This window comes from Lycium ferocissimum, chromosome 9, assembly GCF_029784015.1.
Source record: "Lycium ferocissimum isolate CSIRO_LF1 chromosome 9, AGI_CSIRO_Lferr_CH_V1, whole genome shotgun sequence".
Lineage (NCBI taxonomy): Eukaryota > Viridiplantae > Streptophyta > Magnoliopsida > Solanales > Solanaceae > Lycium > Lycium ferocissimum.
This window is the reverse complement of record NC_081350.1, coordinates 424,524-451,706: the sequence shown is the minus strand read 5'-3', so window position 1 is coordinate 451,706 and position 27,183 is coordinate 424,524. Positions and strand designations below refer to the sequence as shown.

The following is a 27,183-nucleotide window of genomic DNA, read 5'->3' as shown; positions in this document are numbered from 1 at the left end:
GTATGTTTTCCAGTCAGACTCATGATAGATGTTTTCCAGTCAGACTCATGATAGAGGTTTCATAGACTAGACAAGTCAGTTATGTTATGTCAGACTTTCGGAGTCGTATAGCCATTTTTTGGCTCATTCATGTTATTTCCGCACTCATGTTTAAACAAGTATTTTTATTAAGTATTATGACTTATTATGTTTTATAAAGGCTCATTATGCATTTACGTTGTATCCCGCTCGTGTTATGTCTCATGATGATTCAGCAAGCCATGTGGTTCGCTCGGTCATATGCAGTAAGGCACCGAGTGCCGTGTTTCACCCAGGCCATGATTCGGGGCGTGACATGTTAGTTCTCTTTTTTTTACAAGAAATGTTTATTTTAGAAGAAATGTGTTTGGCCTAAGTAATAGGTTAAAAAAAATTGAGTGGTAATAGTAGATGTCAAATTAGGCATGGGGTCTAACTCACACCTCAAAAGCTAGCTTAAAGGGAGGAGGATTGCCTAATTCTTATAAGGAATCCAGGGTTCTTGTTCGTCACTGATGTGATATATTGTAACGACATGTTTGGTCATTATGTGCGTTTTGACCCTTTTACCCCTGTTGACTCTTCCACTGGCCCTTCCCCTGGCCCTGTTAGAGTGTTTTTGACCCGCGGGGATGGGCGACATGGTTCCCGAGGTCATCGGCGCGGGTTTTGATAGGATTTGAGGAAGTTAGAACCTTAAAGCAAAAAATGTTTGATCGATAGTTGACTTTTGGGTAAACGGACTTTTTCAAAATTTCATCGATTTCATGAGGTTCGAAGGGTCGATTATGTCTTAGTGGGATGTTTTGTTCGGTTCCCAAGGCATTCGAAAGCGTTTTGTACCCTTGGTTGAAAACTTTATTTTGGCCATTTGGGGGTTGACCGGGTCAAGGTGACCTCTGTTGGGAATTTCGAGGCCACGGTTGTCTCTGTAGCGCATTTTTACATGTGTCTGCATGTTTGGTTTGTATCCGGGAGGTCTCGGATGGATGTCGGGATTTTGGGTGGAACTTGGTGAATAGATTTTCTGGTTTTCTGATATCATGCTTCCGCGGGTGCGTTTCTGCCTCTGCGGAACTTGGCCCGCAGACGCCAAAAACTGAGTCATTAATGAGGTCCGCCGAAGCGGGAGCGCCTAAGCAGATCCTTGCTCTGCATAAGCAGAGACCGCTGAACTGAATTCCCTTATACTTTCCCAATTCGAACAATTCCTTTTCCATTCACCAAATTGAAACCTCGAGAGTACTAACTACTAAGGGCGAATTGAGGAGTTCTTGGCTTGAATCATCTTTGGGTAAGTTCTTTTAACCTAATTTATATTTATTTTATGATCTAAGCTAGAACCCATGGTGGAATTAATGGGGTTAGTTGGAAAGCAAGGTTGTAACTCTAAGTTTTGACATCTTGAAATCTTATGCTATGAAAATGAGTTTTGTTGATAAATCTTATTTAATCTAGACATGAATTACTTGAATTAAGTGGATACTAAGTTGAATCTATCTAAATTTCTTGGTTTATGAATATGAAAGGCTAAGGTTCATTTGTAATTTGGGTTTTTTTTTAATAAAAGGGTGAAATTGATTATTCATTGTGCTTAATTAGTAATTTAGGGATAGTAATAGACTTCCTAAGTGTTGATTTACTGATTTTTGCTCGAAATTCCTTTTTTGCCCTTGTGGGCTCGGTTTCTCTTTAAAAAGGTTTATTTCCGAATTGAATAGTATTGTAGCAATATGGAAATCGTTAGCCTTCGTTTCTAATGAAGATTACATTGTTGAATAGACTTTGATTATTCAGAAGCTCTTCGGAAGGGCAAGGCTCGTGTTGGATAGTTCGTGGCACCCGCTCGGCATCGAGGTAAGTTACGGTTATCCTTTCGGTTAGACTCCAATTAGTGAAGCATATGTAGGAGTTAGATATTGACAGGGAAATCATGCTAGGCCTTCGGGTATGGAGTTGAGGTGAAATTCTATTAGGTTGGTTGTTGTTGTTTATGGGCTTGTCGCCTTACTTGCTATGTTGTGACTTGTGTATGCATTCATCCCTCTCTTGTTATGTCACTTATCATCATAAAGAGGAATAATCATGAGATTAGGCTTGAATTGTGATGTGTGCTTATGATAAGACTGGGATGAGATCTTGATTATGATTTAGTGTTGATTATGATATCTTGCATGGCATACATTCTTATTTCATATGATGTATTGATATGAACTGTGACTTGGTATTGATGATGATAAGTGAGACAAAGGAACATCCAAGGTCTTTGCCGGATCGTGTAAAAGAGAGATGAGAATATGTGATCCGAGGTTGTTACCGGAGCGGAATGTGTTATACTCGCTGCCTGAGGTTTCTTGCCGAGATGAGGGTGTACATGGACTTCACGGGTCTCCCATGGGTCATGACTATTGAGACGTGGAGGTTTCCGTTCTTAGCATGTGTATACTGTATTGACAGTTGGCCAGTGCATTACATCGCATATGCATTCACACTTACATACATTTCTTATTGCTTGACTTCATACTTGACTCTTGATACTTGGATTTGCCTTATGTTGACTTGGTATTATGAGTGTTCTTGATTGTTTACATGTCTACTTGTCAATTTCTTTCTTCATATATGTGAACTAATTATTATCGGCCTATGATACCTACCAGTACATAGTGTTCGTACTGATACTACCTTGTTGTACTCTTTTCTGAGTGTAGAGTTCGTTACAGGATCCACTTCAGACCCTCGTGAGTGATTCCCAAGGCAGTCCTATTTGGAGATTCAGGGTGAGCTACTGTCAGACCTGCAGCTCGAGTTTCCACTTATCTCATTATCTGTCAATTGTCTTCGGACAATTATTCCTTTTATGTTTATAAGCCTTGTATGGCAACTCAGGCTTGTAGTATTTAGTAGCTCTTGTCTTTGTTACAGACTAGATTCCCTGGGGATGATGTAGTTCTTATTCTGCACTTATTCTATCTTATATATGCTAAGACTGCTTAAATATTTTGAAGCAAAAGAATCACACACCAATAGTTGGTGATGATTTATTTATAAAGAGTAAATTACTTACACAAAGAAGTCAAAAAGCAAGAACAAGAAATAATCTATGCTAACTAAAACTAAAGCTAAAAAACAGGAAAATCTCATGGTTGATGCAGAGGTAACAAAATTTCCATCTATCAGTCAAGTATGCAATCATCTGCAGCTTTGGATTGATGTCACTATCAGACACCTCAAGCTCTCACCAGGTGCTATGGTATCAAATCCATGTGAACAACTTCAAGCAGTAAACCGACAAACTCTCCATCTGATGGTGTTTTGAAACTCCTGCGTTCTAGTATGAATGAAATTCATCTAAAGCAACAGACTGAAAACTGAAAGCTATCCTGTGACAATCATCTAAAGAAATCCTTCTAGCTGGTTGAAGAAAATTTTTGTTAATACCACTCACTAAATATGATAACCTTAGATAACTATAATGGATTCCCATTCAGTCTGTTGAGGAAATTATTGACAATCAATTTGGTTCTCTAGTTATATAATTAGACATGTTTGTCCGGCGACGTAATAACTTTTCTTTTTTCAAAAAAGGAATAATTTGGGTATTAATTATTCGTGGTGATTATTTTATCTCACAAACTATACTAAAAATAGTGGGATTAGTATGCCACATAGACCAATTAGGGTTGTGGTGTAGTGGCTGGTACTAATCCATCCTTAACTAAGGGATCTCGAGTTCGAGCCCCCTTGGGTACGGACTCACCATTGTTAGGGAGTGTTTTGCCCCCCAATGTGGGACTACCCAGCAGGAATCCGGATTTAGTCGGGCCCCAATGCGGGTACCGGACACCGGATGAAAAAAAAAAAAAAGTATGCTATATAGAAAGTGGGATAAAATAATCGCAGTCTAGAAATTACCAAAAAAACAAAAGAAATTACATTATGGTCCAAAACAAACAGTCCCTAAGGGTGAGCTCTCTATAAGTACACACCCTTTTCCCAGTGAAGTCAAAAACTACAGAACACACGAAGAAAATGTCAAGTGAAATGGAGAAAACGACAGCGTTAGATATAGAAGACGAAGTTGAAGAAGGTGAAATTATTGGGGAATCAAATAATACGACATCATATTTGAGCAAAGAAATAACCACAAAGAATCATGAATTAGAACAATCATGGACATTTTGGTTTGATAATCCAGTGGTCAAATCAAGACAAGCTGCTTGGGGTAGCTCACTTCGTAATGTGTCCACATTTTCCTCAATCGAAGATTAAAAATTATACTATTATAATTACATTCTAATAAACAAACATGTTAATATAATATTAGTGTTGTTTAATACGCGGAATAAGATGAACTATCCCAGAATTAAGTTTGAGATTAAATGTAGAATGTGTTTAGTTGACGTACAAATTTATCCCAAATTTATTAATATAATTAGGGGGCGTTTGGTACGCGGGATAATGTGAAATATCTCGGGACTAAGTCTGGTATTAAACTTACACCGTGTTTGGCTGATGGTCAAGATAAACTTATACCGTCAACCAAACACAGTTCAAATTTAATCTCAGTTTTAATTGTGGGATATGTTACCTTATCTCGGGAACCAAATGACCCCTCATTATACTAATTTGTTTTTATACTTATACCGTCAACCAAACACAATATAAATTTAATTCTAAACTTAATCCTGGATATCCCATCTTATCCTATCATACTTGGGATTATTTTATCCCTTCTTTCAGACGGGATAAAATTGTTCAAGGATTATATTTCCTAAAATTATAATCCTGGGAGGGATTATCGTCCTATTATTATAGTTCTTGGACTAATTTATCCAAACTGAGAGGTGGGGATAAAATAATCCCAAATTTGATGGGATAAGATGAGATATTCAGGATTAAGTTTGGGATTAAATTTATACCGTATTTGATAGTTACCCATACAGTCCCTAAAGATTAAAGCTTTCCTATAAATGCACCCTTTTTTCCACATTCAGTCAAAACCACATAACATAACACAAACAAAATGTCAAGTGAAATGGAGAAAGCGTTAGATGTAAATGATGAAGTTGAAGAAGGTGAAATCATTGAAGAATCAAATGATAATACGACATCGTATTTGAGCAAAGAAATAATAACAACAAAGCATCTACTAGAACAATCATGGACATTTTGGTTTTGATAATCCAATGGCTAAATCAAGACAATCTGCTTGGGGTAGTTCACTTCGTAATATTTATGCTTTTTCCACAACTGAAGATTACAAATTATACTATTATAATTACATTATGACAAACAAACAGATTAATATAGGTAATTAGGGGTCGTTTGATCTATACGATAAGGTAGATTTATTCCAAACAAATTTGATATAATTAGGGGTCGTATGCCGGAAAAGATAGGATATTTTAGGATTAAATTTATATTGTATTTGATTGACGGTATGATCATTCCAAACAAATTAATATAATTAGGGGTTTGTTTTGTATGCGTTGCGATAAGGTGGAGTATCACAAGATCAAATTTATACTATGTTTGGTTCACAGTATATATTTATCCAAAATAAATTAATATAATTAGGGGTCGTTTGGCATGTTGGATATTTATGATTAAATGTGGGATTAAATTTATACTGTGTTTGTTTGACGATCAAGATAAATTTATACTGAATCAAACACAGTATAAATTTAATCGCAAACTTAATCTTGGATATCCCATCTTATCCCATCAAACTTGGAGTTATTTTATCCCACCTCTCAGTTCGGATAAAATATTTTATCCGAACTGAGAAGTGGGATAAAATACTTCCAAGTTTAATGGGATAAGATGAGATATCCAAGATTAAGTGTGAGATTAAATTTATACTCTGTTTGGCTATTAGTAATTACAAGTAGCTACCCAAACACAGTCCCTAAAGATGAAAAGCTCCTATAAGTACATACCCTTAATAAAGTCTAAACTACCAAAAAAAAAAAAAAAAAAAGTTGAAGTGAAATGGAGAAAAAGACTGCCTTAGATGATGAAATTGAAGAAGGTGAAATAGTTGAAGAATCAAATGATAATACAACATCATATTTAAGCAAAGAAATAACAACAACAACAACAACAACAAAGAAGCATCCACTAGAACATTCATGGACATTTTGGTTTGATAATCCAATGGCTAAATCAAGACAAGTTGCTTGGGGTATTTCACTTCGTAAGATTTACACTTTTTCTACTGTTGAAGATTTTTGGGGGTACGTTTTCACTATTTTCTTGATTTTTTTTTTTTTTTTTTTTGGTTAAGTATGTAGATATTTCATTAAATAAGTTTATTGTTAGCTTAAATTGAATTTTTTTTTTATTTACATGGGGTTTTTTTTCTTTGTTTTTTCGGTTGTAGATTATGGGTTTTATTTTACTGTTCCTTTTTTTTTTTTTAATGGTTTTAGGACTTTGTTGAATTAGGGTTTTGAATATCAATTGATTATCTGCTATTTGGGTAAAGATTTTTTTTTTTTTTTTTGGTGAAAATTAACCTAAATGGATGTTGTTTAAACTAAAAATAGGAGGTGGGTGTATAGTATATGTATAATTTATGTATGATATGTGTATAATGAGTGTATAATTTACGTATACCGGTTAGCTCAAATTGCTAAAAGATTGGATTTTTATTAAGGAGCTGTTAGTTTCATTAAACAAGATTATTTTTAGCTTGATTTTGTTGTTGGTTATGTTTTTTGCTTGTAAATTATTGGGGTTTATTATACTGTTTCAAGAATTTTGTTGGTGTTATTTGGACTTTGTTGAATTAGGGTTTTGATTTTGAGAAAATTACACTGTATGTTAATTGGGGCAACAATGCTACCAAAATTGACCCATTTTTTAAATTCTTACAAAAAATGACACAAACTTTTCTCTCTCTCTCTCTCTGTGTCTTCTTATATGTTTGTATAGGTTGGTATAAGTGTTTGTATATGTTTGTATATGTCTGTACTTATATTGCTTTTGTTGGTGCTGTTGTATGTGCAGCTGACTTTTCTGTTTAGGGACTTTTAAAAAAAAAAAAAAAAAAGGAAGTTTGGTCTTTTCGTTTCTTACCGATTTAAATGTTGGTTCATAGATCGAACTAAGTGCATTTAACCTTCAATGAATATATATATATATTTATGCTTTTTGGTGGTGAAGACAGGGATAGAGAATTGAATCATCAGTTGATATCTTCTACTTCTGAAAAAAAAAGACACGGATAGAGTAAATAATCTGGTGTAAAGGAGGGAAGTGCAAAATATGAATGGAAAATTGAGACATTTCGGAGTATGGAGTAAAGAATGACCCGGGAAGTTCTAGAAAAGAAAAGTTAGCGTCTTTTTAAATGAAAAATGGTAATAGATTTTATTAGGAAAAGTTAGCCTTATAAAAAGTCCTTTCTCTTCTGTGCACAATCTTGTATAGAAATGACTTCAATTGGGTTATTTCGTCTGGATAGTTTCTTTTGCTTCATATTTAAGAACCTCTTTCTTGTTTATCAAATGCCCATATTTTGCAACTATAAAGGATATGTTAAAATTACCATTTTGAGCTAATAAGGTAGTGGATAGCGATTCGGTCTTAGTTTTCTCTCCTCAGCAAGTTATACCGTTACTATTTTCAAGTATCGACTGGCGACTACCACTCTTTTTCTTAAGTTCACATATAAGAGCAAGTTCGTGTGTACTTCATAGCTGTGATGTCTCTATGTGCATTTGTCTTCATATACCAAGCTGACCATTCATTTAAAAATAAAGACAGATTCTTTTTACTCCCTTCTTCCTAATTTATGTCACGCTCTTTCCTTTTTGTCGGTCCCAAAAAGAATGACACCTTCCTATAACAATTTAACTTTAAACTTCTCATTTTATCTTAAATAAGATGATTTATAGTCACAGAAATTGCTATGGCCTGTTTTAGATCACAAAATCCGAAAGTCTTTCTTTTCTCTTAGACTCTGAAGTCAAATACCTTTACATAAATTCGGACGGAGGGAGTATTTCTTAATTAGGCAGAATACACTCGCCTCCTGTCTAGATTGATGAGACTAAACTTAGCTGCAGGGCAGTAGTTCAATTTCATTCATGGACCTTTTTATTAAGTCCTCTGATTTGAGTAACATTAGCTGGGTAATAATGTGAATTTGGTGTCGGCCTTGGATGCATGCACCTTGTTTGGTGAGTTCTTTTTTCGGTCTATTTCTCAAGGCAGTTGAGTTATCGTACAACTTGGACTATGACATGCCTGTTTTGATATTCTGCATCACGGTTTTGGTAAATGCTATTATGCTGTTGGCTCTGGATGAAATCCTTGAACTATGTTGCTTGAATTCTGTAAACAGTGCCTACAATAATATCAACCACCCAAGCAAGTTAGTTGTGGGAGCAGACTTACATTGTTTTAAGCATAAAATTGAGCCAAAGTGGGAAGATCCTGTATGTGCCAATGGAGGGACGTGGAAAATGAGTTTTACTAAGGGTAAATCTGATACCAGCTGGCTATACACGGTACGCCGAAGATATTTCCATCCAGTTCTTAATTTTATTTGCCCCTTCAATATAATTTCAACTCTTATTCTCATATGGGGTTATTGTAGCTGCTGGCGATGATTGGACATCAATTCGATCATGGAGATGAAATCTGTGGAGCTGTAGTTAGCGTCCGTGCTAAGGGAGAAAAAATATCTTTGTGGACCAAGAATGCTGCAAATGAAACAGCTCAGGTAATTTGCTTCTTATCTTTGGTGTCAACGATCAGGACAGACATTTTCGTTGTGTACATACTGTAGTGCAGATGTTTATTTAAGATATACTATCACATACATAGTACCATTTGAGGATATTAGAAGTTGGAGTGGAAGTAGCCTTAAAAAAAAGAAGTTAAAGTAGAAGTCATCTGATATATAGCACAGTTTCACTACTTTTATTTACATTCTAGGTAATAGAGGATATCTCAAACTTCGCCACATTGTGTATTTGTCTAACTTTATAGCTTTTGATAGTGAATTGCTTTCATGAGAAGTATTTGTCTAACTTTATAGCTTTTGATAGTGAATTGCTTTCATGAGAAAAAGATATGGCCGGAAGCTAAAAAGAAATATGCTTATGGATGAAAGGAAGTGTTAATTTGTCTACCATAATATGTTGAATTAATTATTGGGTAAGTGTTAATATGTGGAGCACCTCATCATCAACTCATCTTTATGTTTAATAGAAAGGCAAAACTTTGATGTAGGAAGGATGCCGTACATTATAGAAACCGACATTGGTTATAGAAGCTCCTTATGAGAAATTTCTCCACGGGGCTCGAACCTGAACCTGAGACCCTCGTTAACAGATTAAGGGTGGAGGGATCCTGTTAGTGGTTCCAAGGTTTAAGTATTAATTTCACGTCCATATGGTTGAAAGTACTTCGTTCATATACACAACGATGAGCATGGGGCTTTCAAATGGAAGTCTCAGGTTCGAAACCCCCTGCCTACGATAGCAGGGGATTTCCCTTCTGAGTCGAGCTCGTCGCACGGGGCTTGCCTAGTGCGGGTTATCTCTATTGTGTGGTTTGCGAGCTATTGCACAGGAGCTGGGTTTACCCTGTGCGCACCCGAAGGGTAGCGGCTGCGGGTACCCATGTCATCGAAAAAAAAAAAACAACGATGAGACATCCTTGCGATGCCTGATATTGTTTTGTTTCATCAATTGTGTTTATGCTTTGATGAAAACCATCTTTTTCTTTCACCCCCTTCCCTTCGTTTATTTTTTCTCCAGTATTATACCCCCTTTATACTAGAGTATATGTAGTGGTCGACATTCCCCGATTCCCCCTTTTTGATGGCCTCGTTCATTTGAAGTACCAGACCATTTTAGTCTTAACTTCTGCAAGTGGATCCCCGTTTGGGCATCAATGATAATATTGAATCCCCCCTGTGGTTTGCGAGCTATTGCACAGGAGCTGGGTTTACCCTGTGGGCACCAGAAGGGTAGCGGTTATGGGTTCCCATGTCATCAAAAAAATGATAATATTGAATCCTTTAAGTTGTTTACCGATTCATTAGTTTTATGTTAGTGCTTATTGTTAGCTTTTGTTTTTATATCGTTGTAACTATACGTAACATGATGTTTCTCCCATCTCTTTGCAGGTTAGCATTGGTAAGCAATGGAAGCAGTTTCTGGATTACAGCGATTCGATTGGCTTCATATTTCATGTATGACATTTTTGGTTATAGTATACGTTGAAATCAGTTTCTCTTCAATTTGCAAGACTCTTAAAGACTCTTCTTCTTTTGTAGGATGATGCAACGAAGCACGACAAACAGGCCAAGAATCGTTACACAGTATAGTTCTTGATGCAATGTGGGAATGCGAGAAACATTTGCACTGGAAAGTTTAGGTTGAAGTACGAGCGTGTGATTGTGTAGTTATGTACTGGAAAGTCGGGTTGAAGTACGAGGTTGAACTAGATTTTCTTCACAAATTATATAATGGTTGAATTGTTTGATGTGTTGGGATGTGATTGTGTAGTTATGTCTAAAGAAAAATTGCAAATACCAAAGGCATCCACTGGATCACATTAGCAACCCTACTTTCATCCTTTTAAAGAAGGGGACAAAGATGGTCGTAAGTTATTGACAGTTAAAAGGGGAACCAAGAAATTGAGAGCTCTGTGACTAGCATTGTTGAATAGCGTTTTTGGAGAGACATAAATAGCAGTACTAGTCGCAAAGAGCTCTTCAAAATACCTTTTTTTTTTTTTTGGTTTTCTACTTGGTGTCTGGTACCTTTTTGGGTTCTCGACTAATCTAGATTAACGTTGATAGACCTATTAAAGGGCAACAAGCTCCTTGCTAGGATTTTTTTTCATTTCAGGGCTTGAATTTGAGACCTCTGATTGTGATGGAAGATTTCTGTTCCTTCCACCACAGTACTCTCGGAAACATCAGGGTGTAAATAATGCATTTATAGGAGAAAATTAGGTGCCATTTACTTGGAAGGTTTAACCAGTTAATTAGCAGAAATATACTGCCTCATTGTGTGTGGCAATATGAAGATTTTTGCCAATACGTCCATGAAAAAACCTTGATTTTCTTAGATTTGTGAGCCTTTTTTATCTGTCTCTTAACCTAATGTCATGTCGATTTTAAATAAAAATTGACAAAACAATAAATCAAGAGTTATTGGTTTGACTAACCTCGAATCAATACCTAATGTAACAAGTGAATGTTCTCAACTCGGAGAAAGGAAATAAAAATTGTTAAACCAGAGGAAAAAGACATTCCCTTTGCGAGATCCGAAAGTGAAGAATGCATTTTGCCAAGTTTCTTCGACATGATTATCTCAAGCGCCTTAATATACTCTATTTGTTTACACGTGTCGGTTTGGAGCACAAAAATCAAATAAATAACAAAGAAAAATGCGGAGAGTGTCTTGAAATTTTCTCAGCATTTGGGAACACTTTACTTTAAACATTAGCTGCGCTCAATGAAAATTTGAGCACGTAACAAATCACACCACTTTTGGTATACAAAACACAAATGGAACATCAACTTATACCAAGTGGCGACATCACCAATTCCCCATTTTTATTACACAAAATAAAAGAATGAGAATAGAAAAGAAAAAGCAAAATTTGGATGACTTCTCGACGTGATTTTTTTTTTTTTTAGCCAAGACTCATGTTTATGCCAAACCAATGAATGTAAGACATACGTCTCGTAAATAAATTATTTAATTTGGTGTAAACACCTGAAGCGAGTAAGTATATTTCACTTTCCCGTGTATCGGCCATAATGCTTATCATGCATTGGACTCCAGGAGAGGTGTTGTTGGCTCCTCATTAGGCCTGCTATATCTCCAGTACAAGACCAGTTGTATGATCCCAAGAACTCCTCCTATCCCATTTGGGACCTGATTCATATAGAAGATCAAAATGTTATTCTATTAACAGAAATCTGGGGCGGATATAGAGTGTAATATATGGTTTCGACTATAGCAGTAGCTTCGACCCAAACCCTTGTATATATGTATCAAGAGAATCACAAAATATGAGCATATGTTAAATTCCGAAGTCAGTTATTAGCACTTGAGGTTACTGTCCTAGATCTCAAACCTATAAAGTTTAAATTCTGGATGTGACTCTGACAGGAAATAAAAACAATCTATGGAAAAACCACAACTGAGGTGGGTATTTCAGGAAAAAAGTCATATTCTCTAAAGTTGGATAAAAAGGGCGGCCGATGCACGAAGCATCCCAGATTCACGCAGGGATCCGGGAAGGGCCGTATCCCTAGGGAGTGCAATGTAGGTAATCTACCCTGACGTAAGTATTAGTGGCTGATTTTACCGGCTCGAAACTGTGACCGATAGGTCACACTAAAACAATTTCACCAAGGGCTCCCTTCATACTCTCCAAGTTAATAATGCGCCGCCCGGTGCACGAAGCATCCTGACCACAGGGTCCCAGGAAGGGCCGCACTTCAAGGGGTATAATCTAGGTAGTCTACATTGGCATAAGAATCAGCAACTGATTTCATGGTTCAAACTTGGGACATAGATCACATGAACACAACTTTACCGTTACTCCAATATTCCCCTTCCATATTCTCTGACGTACTTCCCATATTAGAAAGGGAAAGAGAAATTATAGAGCATATAAGGAAAAAATACTGCATAAACGAAGGGATTCAAGTTACTCACATAGATAAATGTATCTTGCTTAAACATTCCATAAGCAAAGAAAGAAAGGCTCATAAGAAAAGTTGCAAGTGAGAGATAGAATGGCATGTACTCAACACTCCTTGTTCTGATCACCAAATTCTGCAAAAAAGAATATCTGTTAGTCTCATCGAGCTAGCGATATCGATGCTACTAATATAATTAGGCAGTGCTCTCAATGATCGACTTACAATAATGAATAATGGAGAAGCGAACATAGAAATGAGAGATATGACAGACAAAAATCCGACAAAAGTTTGTCGATTTGGAGGTTGAAATAGACAGATACTGATGGAAACCACAGCAGCAAATGCAGCAAAAACACCAAGCAATAGCCCCAACATCTTCAACTGCATTGAACATCTAATGGTATAAGCATCATTTCTTATTAGCAAGTTTGACAAAATTAAGGGATATGAGGACATAATCAAGTAAATAAAGTAGCGTTCTCTCGAACAGCATAAGCTTTTAGTCGCGTTTTCTCTTGCCGGGAACAAGCTGTAAAGGGGCATGTTGAATTTATAAGTTAATAAATAAAAGTGTGTTCTATCTGCAGCTTAAACTTTTTGACGAGATGGTCATACAATTCAACGGCAGGTACAAAGCTTGACCATTTTTGTTCGCTCTGCATATATGCAACTGCAATGCTGCTCCGACATAATGTAGTCAATAAAGTTGCATTTCCTCAAACAACTTAAACTTTTAGATGAGATGGCAACACTGTATCAGAACAGGCTGTAAAGGGGCATGCATTTTGAAGACAAAATTAAGTAAATAAAAGTGTGTTTTCTCTAGCAACTTAAACTTTTAGACGAGATGGTCACACAATTCAACGGGAAGTAAAAAGACCTGACCTTTTTTGATCGCTCTGCATATATGATGAAGATGAGTATATAAACTAACTGGAATACTGCTCCAACAGAATTAACCGTGAAAACCAATATAATGCCAGGAGATACAATTGGTGTTCCATACCATAGACATATTAAGCAATTCAACAGGGCATATATATAAGGCAGCCCCGAAAATTGTTCTGTTGACTTGCTTCTGATGATCCTTCTGAATGTTGGTCTGGAAAAAATGACGGAAAACATCAGTCTAAATGCGTGCGCACACACAGACACACACATACATATGTTGTCGACATATTATACAATTTTTTGAAATATTTAGGATACTTACGTTGGTGACACAAATAAAACAAATGCAAAGAGGTTCCCTGCAATATGCATAAAGCAAAAATAGTTGGTCACTAGCATGTGGAAGGCAAATTGAAGAAATGTTACAGTTAAACCTCTTTATACCAGTGTCGTCTGTCTAGATATTTTTTGTCCGTTATAACGAAATACTATTATAGAGAACATCTAATACAACATAACATGAAAAGATCAGCTCCAAAAAAAATTTGAGCGTTATAGTGAAATGTTATAGAGAAGTCCGTACGGCACGCGACCAAGTTCGTCCCAAGATATTATGCCAATAAAAAAGAAGAAGCTGCAGGTCTAATTCACATGTGTATAAGATTGAGTGAAGAAAAAAAGGAAAAAACTTTACTTACCATATATTCATCTCTAGAGTCTACATCAGGGGACCATCAATTGCCATAACCAGAAACATTGATTGCAGATTCTTTAAGTAAGAAAAGGAAAACACCATAACATTATTAATGATCTAAACCAACCCCCAACCCCCCCCCCCCCCACCAAAACCCCCCCAACTCAAAATAAAATAAAGGAAACAAACAAACTTCCTGAAGAAAATATCAAAAATCGAAATTATAAGCAAATAGAGAAGTTTTAAGGATGAATATTGCAATCGGAAACACAAGGAGTGTGGTGGAATACGTGAGATTAACCACCCTTGACCAGAGATCAAGGTCCATGCAGAGAACGCTTTTCCGTTAAGTGTACCTTGTACAGCGGGAATCCAAATTAATCGAACCAGTAATTTCAAACACCGAGTGTATATAAATAAGTTGCAATTAGTAAGAAGTCAACATGATAAGGAGCAAGTCAATATTCTATGAGACTTTGACTAATGTATATCCAATTATTGGCCTGTCCAGCAAAGTTTCTTGGAAGAAAACTAGTTCTTTCACAATACCATGGCAGTAGACCAAAAAGAAAACTACCAAATAATGTGGTTGGATTAATATATAGTACCTCCACACTCTTGACTAAAGGTTTTGTGTGCGAGCTTTGAGAATTGAGAAATTTCTAGCCCCTTAAACAAGTCTACACGACACGAATCTGAATTAATCAGACCAGTAGGTCCAGAAAGGAACTACCGAGTAACGTGATGGGATAGACGGAAATATCCCGCCACTCTTAATCAGAAGTTCTTTCCAATTATGAGAATGAGAAATTCTTTGTACGGAAAGCTTCACCTTAAATAAGCCTAGGTGACACGAATCTGGATTAATCGTGTCAGTGATCTCGGACATTGGCCCGAAAGACTAGAAAGAAAGCCAGATAAAAGAAAAGAAGAAGAAGAGTTACCAGCAATTCCAGCAGCATTACTGCAAATTGAATAAGTTGAGAACAAACCACGTCCTGTTGCTGACATTTCCATTTTTGATTAATCAATTTTGAAACTTCACATATCACATAAGCAAACTTATGTATATTTTTTTTTTTTTTTTTTTTTCTGTTGGAAAAGAATGGAAACTTTAGAAATGTAATTGTAGGACAGCTCAGAGTGGGAAATATTTTTATGAAAAGTACAACCAAATTATGTAAACCAACAGTTGTCAGACATTACTGGGACCACAATATTATAGTATTATTCACGTTTCTTTTACTCCATCAGGTTCCCAATGATATTATTAGTCCGTTCTAAAAAAGACACATTTCTTTATTTAAAAAAAAAAAAAAAGGTTTAAACTCCTATTATTACGGCATTATGAAATTTTTATACTCATACAAATATCTTGATTGAGTGATATATCAGCTAATTTAGAAATGAAAGAAAGACTTTGTTACGTACATAAAATATTTTTTATAATTTATGATCTTGTACATATATTACATGTCACTTCTCTAGCAATAAGAAGAGTCAAGTACAAGTAAAACAAAAATTTATAATTAAAAGTTGTTCAACTATAAAAGAGTTTAAATTCTTACAAAACAAACTGAAACGGAAAAGTTGTAATGGCACATATAAGGACTATTTCTTTGTTTTATCTTATGTAACATTATTTTCTTATATTTCGTTCAAAAAATAATGATATCTTTATATATTTAAAAATAATTTTACTTTAAATTTTTTATTTTAACCTTAATAATATGCTTTTATAGTCAGAAAAATTTCATGACATATTGGGTGTTGGAGTGGGGGTTATAATTATAGGACATCTCAGGATAGACATAGTTTAGTGGGAACAACATGCAGAATATTTCTCAAAATTTCAAATGAAGAATTAGAGTGAGAGAATTATATTAAATAGAGTTTTACCCCTTGGTGAGCCTGTCCTATGTAAATTTGAACTAATCGAGAAAATGACAGTACTGACAAGGGCGTAACAAGGTATTGATACGGGGTTCATTCAATTTTTTTTTTTTTTTCGAAAGGAAAGATTCTAATATAATGTAATATGATATTCTAACATTTTTCTAAATCCCTTTATATGTAGTTCTTTTTTGCTCCACCAATGCCTACGGTTTGCAGTTCTACATAGATAATGTATCTCGATGTAGTTTTATATCTTCCCTTCTTTTGGTTTTTGTTATACATGTATTTATATTAATGATTAAATTTGAAAAAAATAATTTTCACATTAAGGGATAAATTGCTCACTAACAAAACTTTCAGACTCGAGTTCAAATTCAAAATCTCTAATCAAGAATGAAAAAATATATAGTTACCACTCCACGTCCACACATGTTGGTATATCTTCTCTTCTTTACTATTGACTACGCCTTACTAATATTAAAAAACAAATCAAGAACTTGGGATTTGATGTATAAAATATTAATCAAAGAAAAAAATTCTAGTAGGAACGTTAATGTCTTTCCCATGTGTTTGACATCCAAATCATTGTATAATCTTGTTTCTCAAAGTGCACCTGTACTTAACAATTATCTTCGTGGGGCCAATATGATTATGTGGATATTAATGTGTATATCCGATCCATTCAATTAAATATTACTATAAGCTTTAGAGTTAATATATTGGATTAAAGGAATAAGGTGTGGGAATCACGTCTAACTCTTATCTTATTATGTGCTCTTCCATTTAACATAAAATAAACCAGATGATAATTGTAAGTTATGTTTTACTGTTCAAATGTTATATAGCCTATTACAAATGCTCTTTTATAAGTTGAAAGCCTATTATTTCTCAAGAAATCTTTATTTTAAGATGTATGAGACCGATAATATTTGCAAATGAAATCTTTGTTGAATTATTTTCTTTTCTTCAAATTATAACAGATTACTCGTACTCTCCTCATTTTTTAAACTTATTCTGAGAATCTATAAGATCAAGTAGATTTTTACCTTAAGAAGGTGACTACATGGTTACAATAATTAGTTCATAAATTAATTCTATTCGGACAATTGCATTTTCCATTATTGACCATATTTTCTATGATATTATTATTAATCTATCACACTGTCCCCATTGTCCAATACTTTACTTATTGTGTGTGTCATACAAGCAAATGAATGTTTGGATAAGAATGAACAAATTTTTATTTTTTAAATTTTGATTCATATACTTTTAGTGAAAACGACGAAAGAGAAAATATCATATCATACTAATATTCTTTTAAAAGGAAAGATCTAAATTAATTCGACAAAATTTAATTGTTTTGGTTGAACCTTTATATAATTTTTAGAATTTTATTTATTACTGTATGTATAAATTAATTTAGAACTCAATAACTTAAGAAAAAACAGTATTTCAAGCTCATAAACTTTATATCCTGACTCCGCATTTATCTTCCTCTAGTCAACCTGTTACCGGGAACTGGAATATAGCAAAGTGTAATTCTTTAAAAGATTTTCTTTTTCAAATAACACCCTTTTGGTGATTTCTACGATTATTATTATTATCACACAAAAAAAAAAAATCACTAAGTTAGATATTAACGATACGTTTATTTTATATATATATATATATATGTATGTATTGGTTATTTTACATAGGGGTAGGGGATTACAACGTGGGGATTCGAACCCTCACCAACAAGGTTAAAGTTTAGATAGTGTAACACCCCGTATCTTTAACCTAAGCTTTGACCATGATCCTAGACTTATAAAACCAGATAAAGAATGTGAGAATTGGAAATTTCCTCTTCAGTTGTAAGATAGTGATTTACGCCCATGAACGGAGACGTATTTCGGTTTACGGGCCGTATTTCAAATCGTAAACTGAAACCAAGAATTTCTGAACATTCTGGAATTTGACATTTTGATGTCACATGGTTAAATACGGACCGTATTACGTTTTATGACCCGTATTTCAAAACTTATTTGGAATTTGGGAAAACTTCCTTGATGAAAGTTGTAGAGCATTGAAATACCTTTCCAACGGTATATTATGGGGGTCAAACGGACATCTGTGCAAAGAGTTATGACCATTTTACTGAAGAGACGGTCAGTCCATATGTCAAAATACGGACCGTATTTCAAAATACGGCCCGTATTTCAAAATACGGCCGAAAATCTGGGCCGAAAAACTTTTCCAGAACGATATATATTCGTCCATATCGGTTCTAATCATTATTTTTCATTCCTTCAAGCCCTAGAACGACCTCCTACCCCTCCCCCATCATCAAGAACACCAAAGTAAGCCTACTCTAATTATTCCAACTCAATTCTAACATATACTCTAATGATCTAAACAAGAAATCATCATTCTAAAACTAGGGTTTTCAAGAAAACCCATCTCAAGGTTCAAGAATTCAAGATTTTTGGAAATCTTCTTCAAAGCTCAAGTCTTTAATTCAAGTTTTGGAGCGACTAAGGTATGTAGAGTTACTATCTACGTGTGGGAACATCATTGTTCTTCCCCACGCCTCTAATCCATAAATTATGATTCTCTACAAAACTAGGGTTTCTATTCTATACCATGCTCATGATAACCCTAGGTCCATGTTCATGATTATATTATGTATGAATTGTTATAATTCCATCATTGAGTTCTTAATATTTCTTTATGATTATTGAGAATCCATCCGTAATCCATGAAAACCCATATCTTGTATTCCATGGGTTCTTGCATGCATGTTTTTGAATAAAAATGCTTATTTCATGAATATCCTATATGCCTACAAGTTTTCATGCAATTGTATTTTATAACTATGTTCATACCATGACTCAAGATACATACATGCTAAATACAAGTTATTTTATGAAACCATGTTTACAAGTTATTTCATGAAACCATGTTTACAAGTTATTTCGTGAAATCATGATTACAAGACAAGTACAAGTTAATTCACGAAAATCATGGGCTTCTTAGCCAACTATATTATGTTCATGTTTTGGGAGTTGCACGAATTATCGGGAAGGCTCAGATAGCCTGAAACTCCGTAGCCACCGTAGGACAAAGATCGCTCCGCCCAGTTAGGACGATACCTTAATTTTACACTGAATGGATCCATCGGTGCACGTTACCACCTCATACCACCGGCAAGGTATGGGCTCGCTGGTCCCGGCGAGGTACCGGACTCCACGTACCCACGTGGTGATATCACGTGGTCGGTTTATGAAATGCTCTCCCTACTTATCATGTTTTTCTTATGTTATATATATATATATATATATATATATATATATATGTACTCGCTCATGTTCATGTCCGAGTTTTCGATTTCGGTTCTTATCATGTTATTTCATGTCCCATGTTATTTCATTCGGTTGCTTTACATACCGGTACATTCAATGTCTTTGACGTCCCCTTTATTGCCGGGGGCTGCATTTCACGATGCGGTGCGATATACGGGACGACACATACGCTCGATGGGGACGCATTCGTATCGGCTTATTGGTGAGCCCATCTCATTCGGGGTTTAGTCAACGCTTTATTTTATGATTAGTTATGCATCTAAGGTATGCGGGGGCCTTGTCCCGATAAGTATGTTTTCCAGTCAGACTCATGATAGAGGTTTCATAGACTAAACAAGTCAGTTATGTTATGTCAGACATTCGGAGTCGTATAGCCATTTTGGCTCATTCATGTTATTTCCGCACTCATGTTTAAACAAGTATTTTTATTAAGTATTATGACTTACTACGTTTTATAAAGGCTCATCATGCATTCACGTTATATTCGCTCATGTTATGCCTCATGATGATTCGACAAGCCATGTGGTTCGCTCGGTCACATGCGAAGGCACCGAGTGCGTGTTTCGCCCGAGCCATGGTTCGGGCGTGACAAAACTTGGTATCAGAGCACTAGGTTCAAGTGTCTTAGGGAGTCTATGAAACCGTGTCCAGTGGGGTCACTTTATATGTGTGTGCGCGCCACACATATAAACAGTTGACCACCAAGACATTTAAGATTGTCTCACTTCTTTCAACTCTAGATCGTGCAATAGAGCTGTGTTCTCAGAAATCACTCGAACTCATGTGTTGTTTCCCATTCTACCGAATACGCCTAGTCTCAATGGATGAGGAAGATGTAAAGCTAGTCGTTATCGATGTGTTTCTTTCAGATGGAGTCATCAGGAATTATTCTAATTCGTGCCATCAAGCTTAGAGCAGTAAGTAATATTCTTTTTTCATCGAATTCTAAACGTATCGAATGCGTAAGCGGCGAGGAGGAAAATTCGAGACCCAAGACTTACCAAATAGTGCATGGTGTGTTTATCAGGTGATAATACCTTTTTTAAAAACAAGTTTCGGCATGGCAGTACACATAGGTTATATACCTTACAGAATAAGTTTATTTGGATTATCTGACCATGGAGCTACAGTATAAGGATGATAGTTCGATTTAAGACCTACGAGTAACATGTTATGAAATTAGCATTTGCGGCAATCATAAATTGTCCACGGTAGTTTTGAGCGAGAAATAGCCTAAGAGCCAACCACCACAATACTAGAGAGTCTCGACTTTTTCATATATATATATATATATATATATATATATATATATATTTACCATATGATCTATGTACATGACTAGGAAGGGACTGGTGCGATAAGAAAACCATGAGCAGACGGTATTCAATTTTTGTGGGGTTAGTTTTAATTTATTTAAGCTTATTTAGATCAGACCTAGAGAGTATGATGTTAGTGAGTTACTACAGGAAGCAGATATTACTATGAGATAAAAGATATGACAATTCCCTCTTAGGTTATATGATTAAGTATTTATCCCTGATGTGTATAGTATGATATAATTTTGGAAGTGTATAGGGAGTTTGGGGTTAGTTGTTCCAATTCCTTATTTGAGACAGATGAAATTTCCTTAAGTGTGATCCATGTCTATAGTTCAGAAGGATAGTATACAACCCCAGAATAGAGTCAGATAAGGAGGAAAAGTTAGAAATAACCTTATGCTTCACTTTAGTACTCAGAGAAGAATTAGAGAATATGATGCTAGCAAGTGGTTAACAGAAGCATAGTGAGTAAGTTTGAATAGACACAGTGAATTAGAAATTTCAGCAGAGTTAGTAGAAGTACGATTTGAGTACTTAGTCAAGTTAGCACTACTAAGTGGGTAACTGTCTGAATACACTGAAGGCGTGTTAGAACCCAAAGGGTTTAAGTTAAAATTTGAGGTCTAGAAATTGGTGAAAGAAGAAAACCATCTAAGCAGTAAGAGATCAAGCTACAGAAGAAGAGCCTTCAAGAATTATCAGAAAAGAGTTTTCCTCAAGACTGACAAAGCTAGTATGCCGGTTATGTATATTAGAAACCCGTTCATTTAAGTAATCCAGTTTTCCCAGTAAGTAAGACTTGCTTGAGGTAAACCAAAAAAAAAAAGAGTCATCAGTATGTTAGAGGAACTTAGCAGAATCACTAGATGACCACTTATCGCTAACTCAAGGGATCCACAGGCTTTAAACGTCAGCTTTTGAACTAAGGGGGAGATCGTGCGATAAGGTTCCGATATAAACTATGTGTTTTGTAAGTTGATAGGTGTTAAGGAGATTATGTCAAAGGATCACAGTTTCATGTAGCTAAGATAAAGTGTGTGGAATTCGTCTTTTGTCATGTAGCTGAGATCAAGTTTTAGGGCGAATAAAAGGTCTAAGAGTGTAACGTTTCCAATTTCAGAATAATTCATGCACTATGTAGTACCAATGCCCAAACGTACTCTACACATGCAAAGCATACCTATCTTATGCCCTTGTTAAAGCTTTACACTCCATGTTTAAGATACAAGAATTAAGTCTCCATACGATAGTAAGCTATGCGAGGGAATGTTCTTTCATGTTTCTCACATCGAGTTGTACTCATGTCCAAGGTTAAAGACCGCATTCATGTCTCACGTATCTATCGTGATTTTATACCCATGACCACGTTCTAGCTTCTAAGTGCTTTCCGAATATGATGTTGATTTTTAATAATGATTGAGGAGAAGGTAACACAATAGTTTAAAGACTAAGAATCCTATGGAATGCCCACCTGGTCCTTGAACAAGGGAAAAATGCCTTAGGTAAATGATTTATTTCAACTCCAAAGATATGCTACCTACGTTCTCACGTACTCGTGCCCACGATCGACTTCTTTGAGCATCCACATATAGAAATAGCCTAACAGTGGAGTTGGTAGGTAATGATAAGGGTAAGTCAAGATGGATGTCCTACCCACGATTCTACGTAACTCATGCTTATGTTTCCACAGTTCTTGTTTTAAAGCAGCTCGTAGCTTGGCACAAAGGATGCCAGTTTCTTTTCCAAAGTACTTATGCCCTGTTTAAGTTCAAGATGACTTTTTACTTATGCCTTAGGTGCTTGACGAACGAAGCATTTATGCCTATGATCCTTGCCTTCATGAGTCTTATTTTATAATGAGGGTGTCAACTTACAGTAATAAGAGTAAACTATGTTGAACCATGTCCCATTCTGTAAGTATAGCTAAGTTCCAAAAGTGATATCTTATCCATCCCCATGTACGTCTATGAGTACCCAAGAGTGAGCCTACAATTGTAAAATCACGCTTATGTCTTATTAATAGCTCAATACTCATGAAATTAGGTCCAGACGCCACGATATTGTTATACATTTTTGCATATTCGAAAAATTTGAAATAACCACGATATGATTTTCATCCATGATGTACTCAATGTAAATGTCGGGTTGCTCATGGTCCCATGCCCCATTTGTCATGCTATTCACGTTTCATGCCATATTTTCTGAATGCGTTCCCATTGAGAAAGTTCAAGCATGTAGAGATCCACGTTACGTCCTAGAAATGTACAAAAATCTTGCCTTAAAAATTATGTCTCTTGTGTATTTATACCAATTCAAGGTAAAGTATCTTATATGAATAGTACCGTTTGAATAATTCCTTTTCTCTCGGTCCTTATAATTCTTGAATGAACTTATGAGAATGAGCAAGTTTGATGACTTAGAATGATGTTGTATTGGTTATGGCATGATTTGGGGAATGTATGTGATTTTTATGTAATTTTTGCATGTATGAATATTGCTTTGTTAGTATGTGGATTAATGATGTAAATCATGAATTTGGAAGTAAAGAGTATAATTGATGTTGTTTTCGGGTTGGAGGGCCATTTTGGGTGCAATGGAATAACGTTTGGATTATTTGAAAAAATTTGTATGATTAAAGTGTTCTTGTAAGATGAAATGAGTTAATGCGAATATGAAAGTGTGCATTCCTATATTCATAGATATCTTTAATGTATGTGTTTTATGGCGATTATTAGTGTTGTTGAGTTGATTGTGATGTTGGTTGGTTGTTGTTGTTAATATTTTATCTCAAACGTGAACCTAAGATTGGAATGTTAAGTATTCTAGGTGACCATTTACGATTTTGACGAAACGGGATTGGAGATAAAGCAAGCGTAAGACGCAAGGTATGTCACCCTTCTTTCTTTGGCATGTCTTGACGTCAGGCTTGATTTCACGTCGGGGACTTTCTAGAGATTTAAGCACCTATCCAGAATTTAGGATCAAGAATTGTCCAAGTGTCTATTCTTGATTTACGACTCGACCCTAATAGTAGTAATGTCCTAAGCGTATTATACGTAAATTACGCATGCCACCACATTTCGAGGTTGTCCGCTTGTTATTTTTGTGAAACTTAAAGAAAGCCTTTGGCTATTATACTCCTAATCTGATATTATCATGGTGATATACGAACGTGCGCTTTTGATATAAGTCCTTGTTTATCCAAATCCTACTACTTCGGTTAGTATTTAACCCTCGTACTATTATAATCATCATGTTTTCGATATTTAGATTATTCGTGTTACGATATCCGTATTTCTCGGTGAGTTTTGTTTATCGATACGTATAATCGTATCAATCATGTTAGTAGCGCTATGTTCATGTCATCGTCATATATATATATGTTTGTGTATAGTGTATTTATGTATATATATACGCGTATATGAATATGTTGGTCACGAGTACGAGTTGATTTTGGTTTCGTCCGGATTGGTTAATCTTGTTAACATATGCGATACGGCATGTTCGTGTCGTATATGCATCCATGATGTACTCATGTAAATGTCGTTGCTATGCATTTCTTCATGTTTCCATGAATCACGTTCCCATGCATGTTCCAAGTTAATCATAATGCACCGTTGTTTCTTAAAGTATCCGAATAGTGTTCTATAATTCGCTTATGAGAATGAGCAAGATGAGCTAAGGTATTCATAATCATGATTAAACTAACAAGATAATAGATACATTCAATATTCATAGATATCTTTAATGTATGGTACTTATCTTAGTATTCATCGCATTTATTCATGATGCTATGTAGAGATTTATGTGTGTTGGTATTCTTTAGTTGACCATCGTTCACATCGAGTTGCGCTTTTCAAAGCCTAAGAATATGTCATGGTGACATAGAATCGATTAAGTCTCTTATCCAAATCCTACCCGCGGTTAGTATTCAACCCTCATGTTATAATCATCATGTTTTCGTCAGAATTTTGTAGATTACACGTATTCGTAGTTAGTAGCGTATTCTTAACCGGTCTTCGTGTATTTATGTCATGCATCTCACGCCATGTAATCATGTCATGTTCGTGCCTACAAATGTCATTTGCCTATGCATTTCTTCCAAACCCCATGTATAGTAATCACGTAATCATTCGACCAATATCCGTGTGTTCAAGCCCTATCTTTCGTATTTATGTTAGATACATTCAAATTCAAGAATCACGTTATGTTACATCATGCATATTAAGATGCTATGTAGTTGTGTGTTGGTACTTTAGTTAGTTGGCGGCGTTTGAGAAATGCCGTGAGGATCGAATCGAAGTCCCGCCATAAATTTTGTAGATTCCAAAGTTAGTAGCGATTCTTAACCACTAGTCACAAATCGAGGACAAATGTTTTATGATTCTCATTGTGATATGTAGTGGCTACTTTCATGTTTATGTTTCGTAATCACGTATTCAGTTCTCATGATCCATGACCATGTTCCCACGTAACCATATCAAGCTCTTATGTTTTATGTCATGTTTCCTTCATGTTCAAGTATTCAAGCCATGTCCAGCCACGTTCTTAACCATGACTCATCATTCGAGGACGAATGATCCCAAGGGGGAGATATTGTAACACCCCGTATCTTTAACCTAAGCTTTGACCATGATCCTAGACTTATAAAACCAGATAAAGAATGTGAGAATTGGAAATTTCCTCTTCAGTTGTAAGATAGTGATTTACGCCCATGAACAGTAGACGTATTTCAGTTTACGGGCCGTATTTCAAATCGTAAACTGAAACCAAGAATTTCTGAACATTCTGGAATTTGACATTTTGATGTCACATGGTTAAATACGGACCGTATTACGTTTTATGACCCGTATTTCAAAACGTATTTGGAATTTGGGAAAACTTCCTTGATGAAAGTTGTAGAGCATTGAAATACCTTTCCAACGGTATATTATGGGGTCAAACGGACATCGTGCAAAGATTTATGGCCATTTTGCGAAGAGACGCGCCCGTAGTCCATATGTCAAAATACGGACCGTATTTCAAAATACGGCCTTCGTATTTACCGAAAATCTAACTTTTCCAGAACAGTATATATTCGTCCATATCAGTTCTAATCATTATTTTTCATTCCTTCAAGCCCTAGAACGACCTCCTACCCTCTCCCATCATCAAGAACACCAAAGTAAGCCTACTCTAATTATTCCAACTCAATTTTAACATATACTCTAATGATCTAAACAAGAAATCATCATTCCTAAAACTAGGGTTTTCAAGAAAACCCATCTCAAGGTTCAAGAATTCAAGATTTTTGGAAATCTTCTTCAAAGCTCAAGTCTTTAATTCAAGTTTTGGAGCGACTAAGGTATGTAGAGTTACTATCTACGTGTGGGAACATCATTGTTCTTCCCCACGCCTCTAATCCATAAAGTATGAAACTTTACAAAACTAGGGTTTCTATTCTATACCATGCTCATGATAACCCTAGGTCCATGTTCATGATTATATTATGTATGAATTGTTATAATTCCATCATTGAGTTCTTAATATTTCTTTATGATTATTGAGAATCCGTCCGTAATCCATGAAAACCCATATCTTGTATTCCATGGGTTCTTGCATGCATGTTTTTGAATAAAAATGCTTATTTCATGAATATCCTATATGCCTACAAGTTTTCATGCAATTGTATTTTATAACTATGTTCATACCATGACTCAAGATACATACATGCTAAATACAAGTTATTTCATGAAACCATGTTTACAAGTTATTTCATGAAACCATGTTTACAAGTTATTTCGTGAAATCATGATTACAAGACAAGTACAAGTTAATTCACGAAAATCATGGGCTTCTTAGCCAACTATATTATGTTCATGTTTTGGGAGTTGCACGAATTACCGAGAAGGCTCAGATAACCGAAACTACGTAGCCACCGTAGGACAAGGATCGCTCGCCCCTAGTTGGGACGATACCTTAATTTTACCGAATGGATCCATCGGGCACGTTACCACCTCATACCACGGCAAGGTATGGGGGCTCTGCTGGTCGGCGAGGTACCGGACTCCACGTACCCACGTGGTGATATCACATGGTCGGTTTATGAAATGCTCTCCTACTTATCATGTTTTTTATATATATATATATATATATATATATATATATATATATATATATGTACTCATGCTCATGTTCATGTCCAGGTTTTCAGTTTCAGTTCTTATCATGTTATTTCATGTCCCATGTTATTTCATTCAGTTGCTTTACATACCAGTACATTCAATGTGCTGACGTCCCCTTTCTATTGCCCGGGGGCCTGCATTTCACGATGCGTATCGATATACGGACGACACATCG

The 27,183-nt window shown here is 35.6% G+C and overlaps 2 protein-coding genes across 3 annotated transcripts; one reads left to right on the top strand and one right to left on the bottom strand.

Annotated features, from left to right (window-relative positions):
- Positions 1 to 5,965: 5,965 nt before the first annotated feature.
- Positions 5,966 to 10,579, top strand: LOC132029499 (eukaryotic translation initiation factor 4E-1). Its single transcript, XM_059418744.1, has 5 exons — positions 5,966 to 6,254; positions 8,369 to 8,534; positions 8,624 to 8,749; positions 10,163 to 10,228; positions 10,313 to 10,579. The coding sequence occupies exons 1-5, from the start codon at positions 6,010 to 6,012 to the stop codon at positions 10,361 to 10,363; spliced, it is 654 nt and encodes a 217-aa protein (XP_059274727.1). The 5' UTR covers positions 5,966 to 6,009; the 3' UTR covers positions 10,364 to 10,579.
- An 864-nt stretch (positions 10,580 to 11,443) lies between these two features.
- LOC132029498 (bidirectional sugar transporter SWEET2-like) lies at positions 11,444 to 15,417 on the bottom strand. Of its 2 annotated transcripts, none has more exons than XM_059418743.1 (6): positions 15,233 to 15,417; positions 13,917 to 13,953; positions 13,589 to 13,805; positions 12,986 to 13,084; positions 12,717 to 12,836; positions 11,444 to 11,927 (listed from the first exon to the last, which is right to left on the bottom strand). In XM_059418743.1, exons 1-6 carry the CDS (start codon positions 15,303 to 15,305, stop codon positions 11,817 to 11,819), a joined length of 657 nt encoding a protein of 218 aa, XP_059274726.1. In that variant the 5' UTR covers positions 15,306 to 15,417; the 3' UTR covers positions 11,444 to 11,816. The 2 variants fall into 2 exon arrangements, with proteins under 2 accessions (XP_059274726.1, XP_059274725.1); XM_059418742.1 differs by having other exon boundaries at positions 12,926 to 13,084; positions 15,233 to 15,411.
- Between the last annotated feature and the right edge of the window lie 11,766 nt (positions 15,418 to 27,183).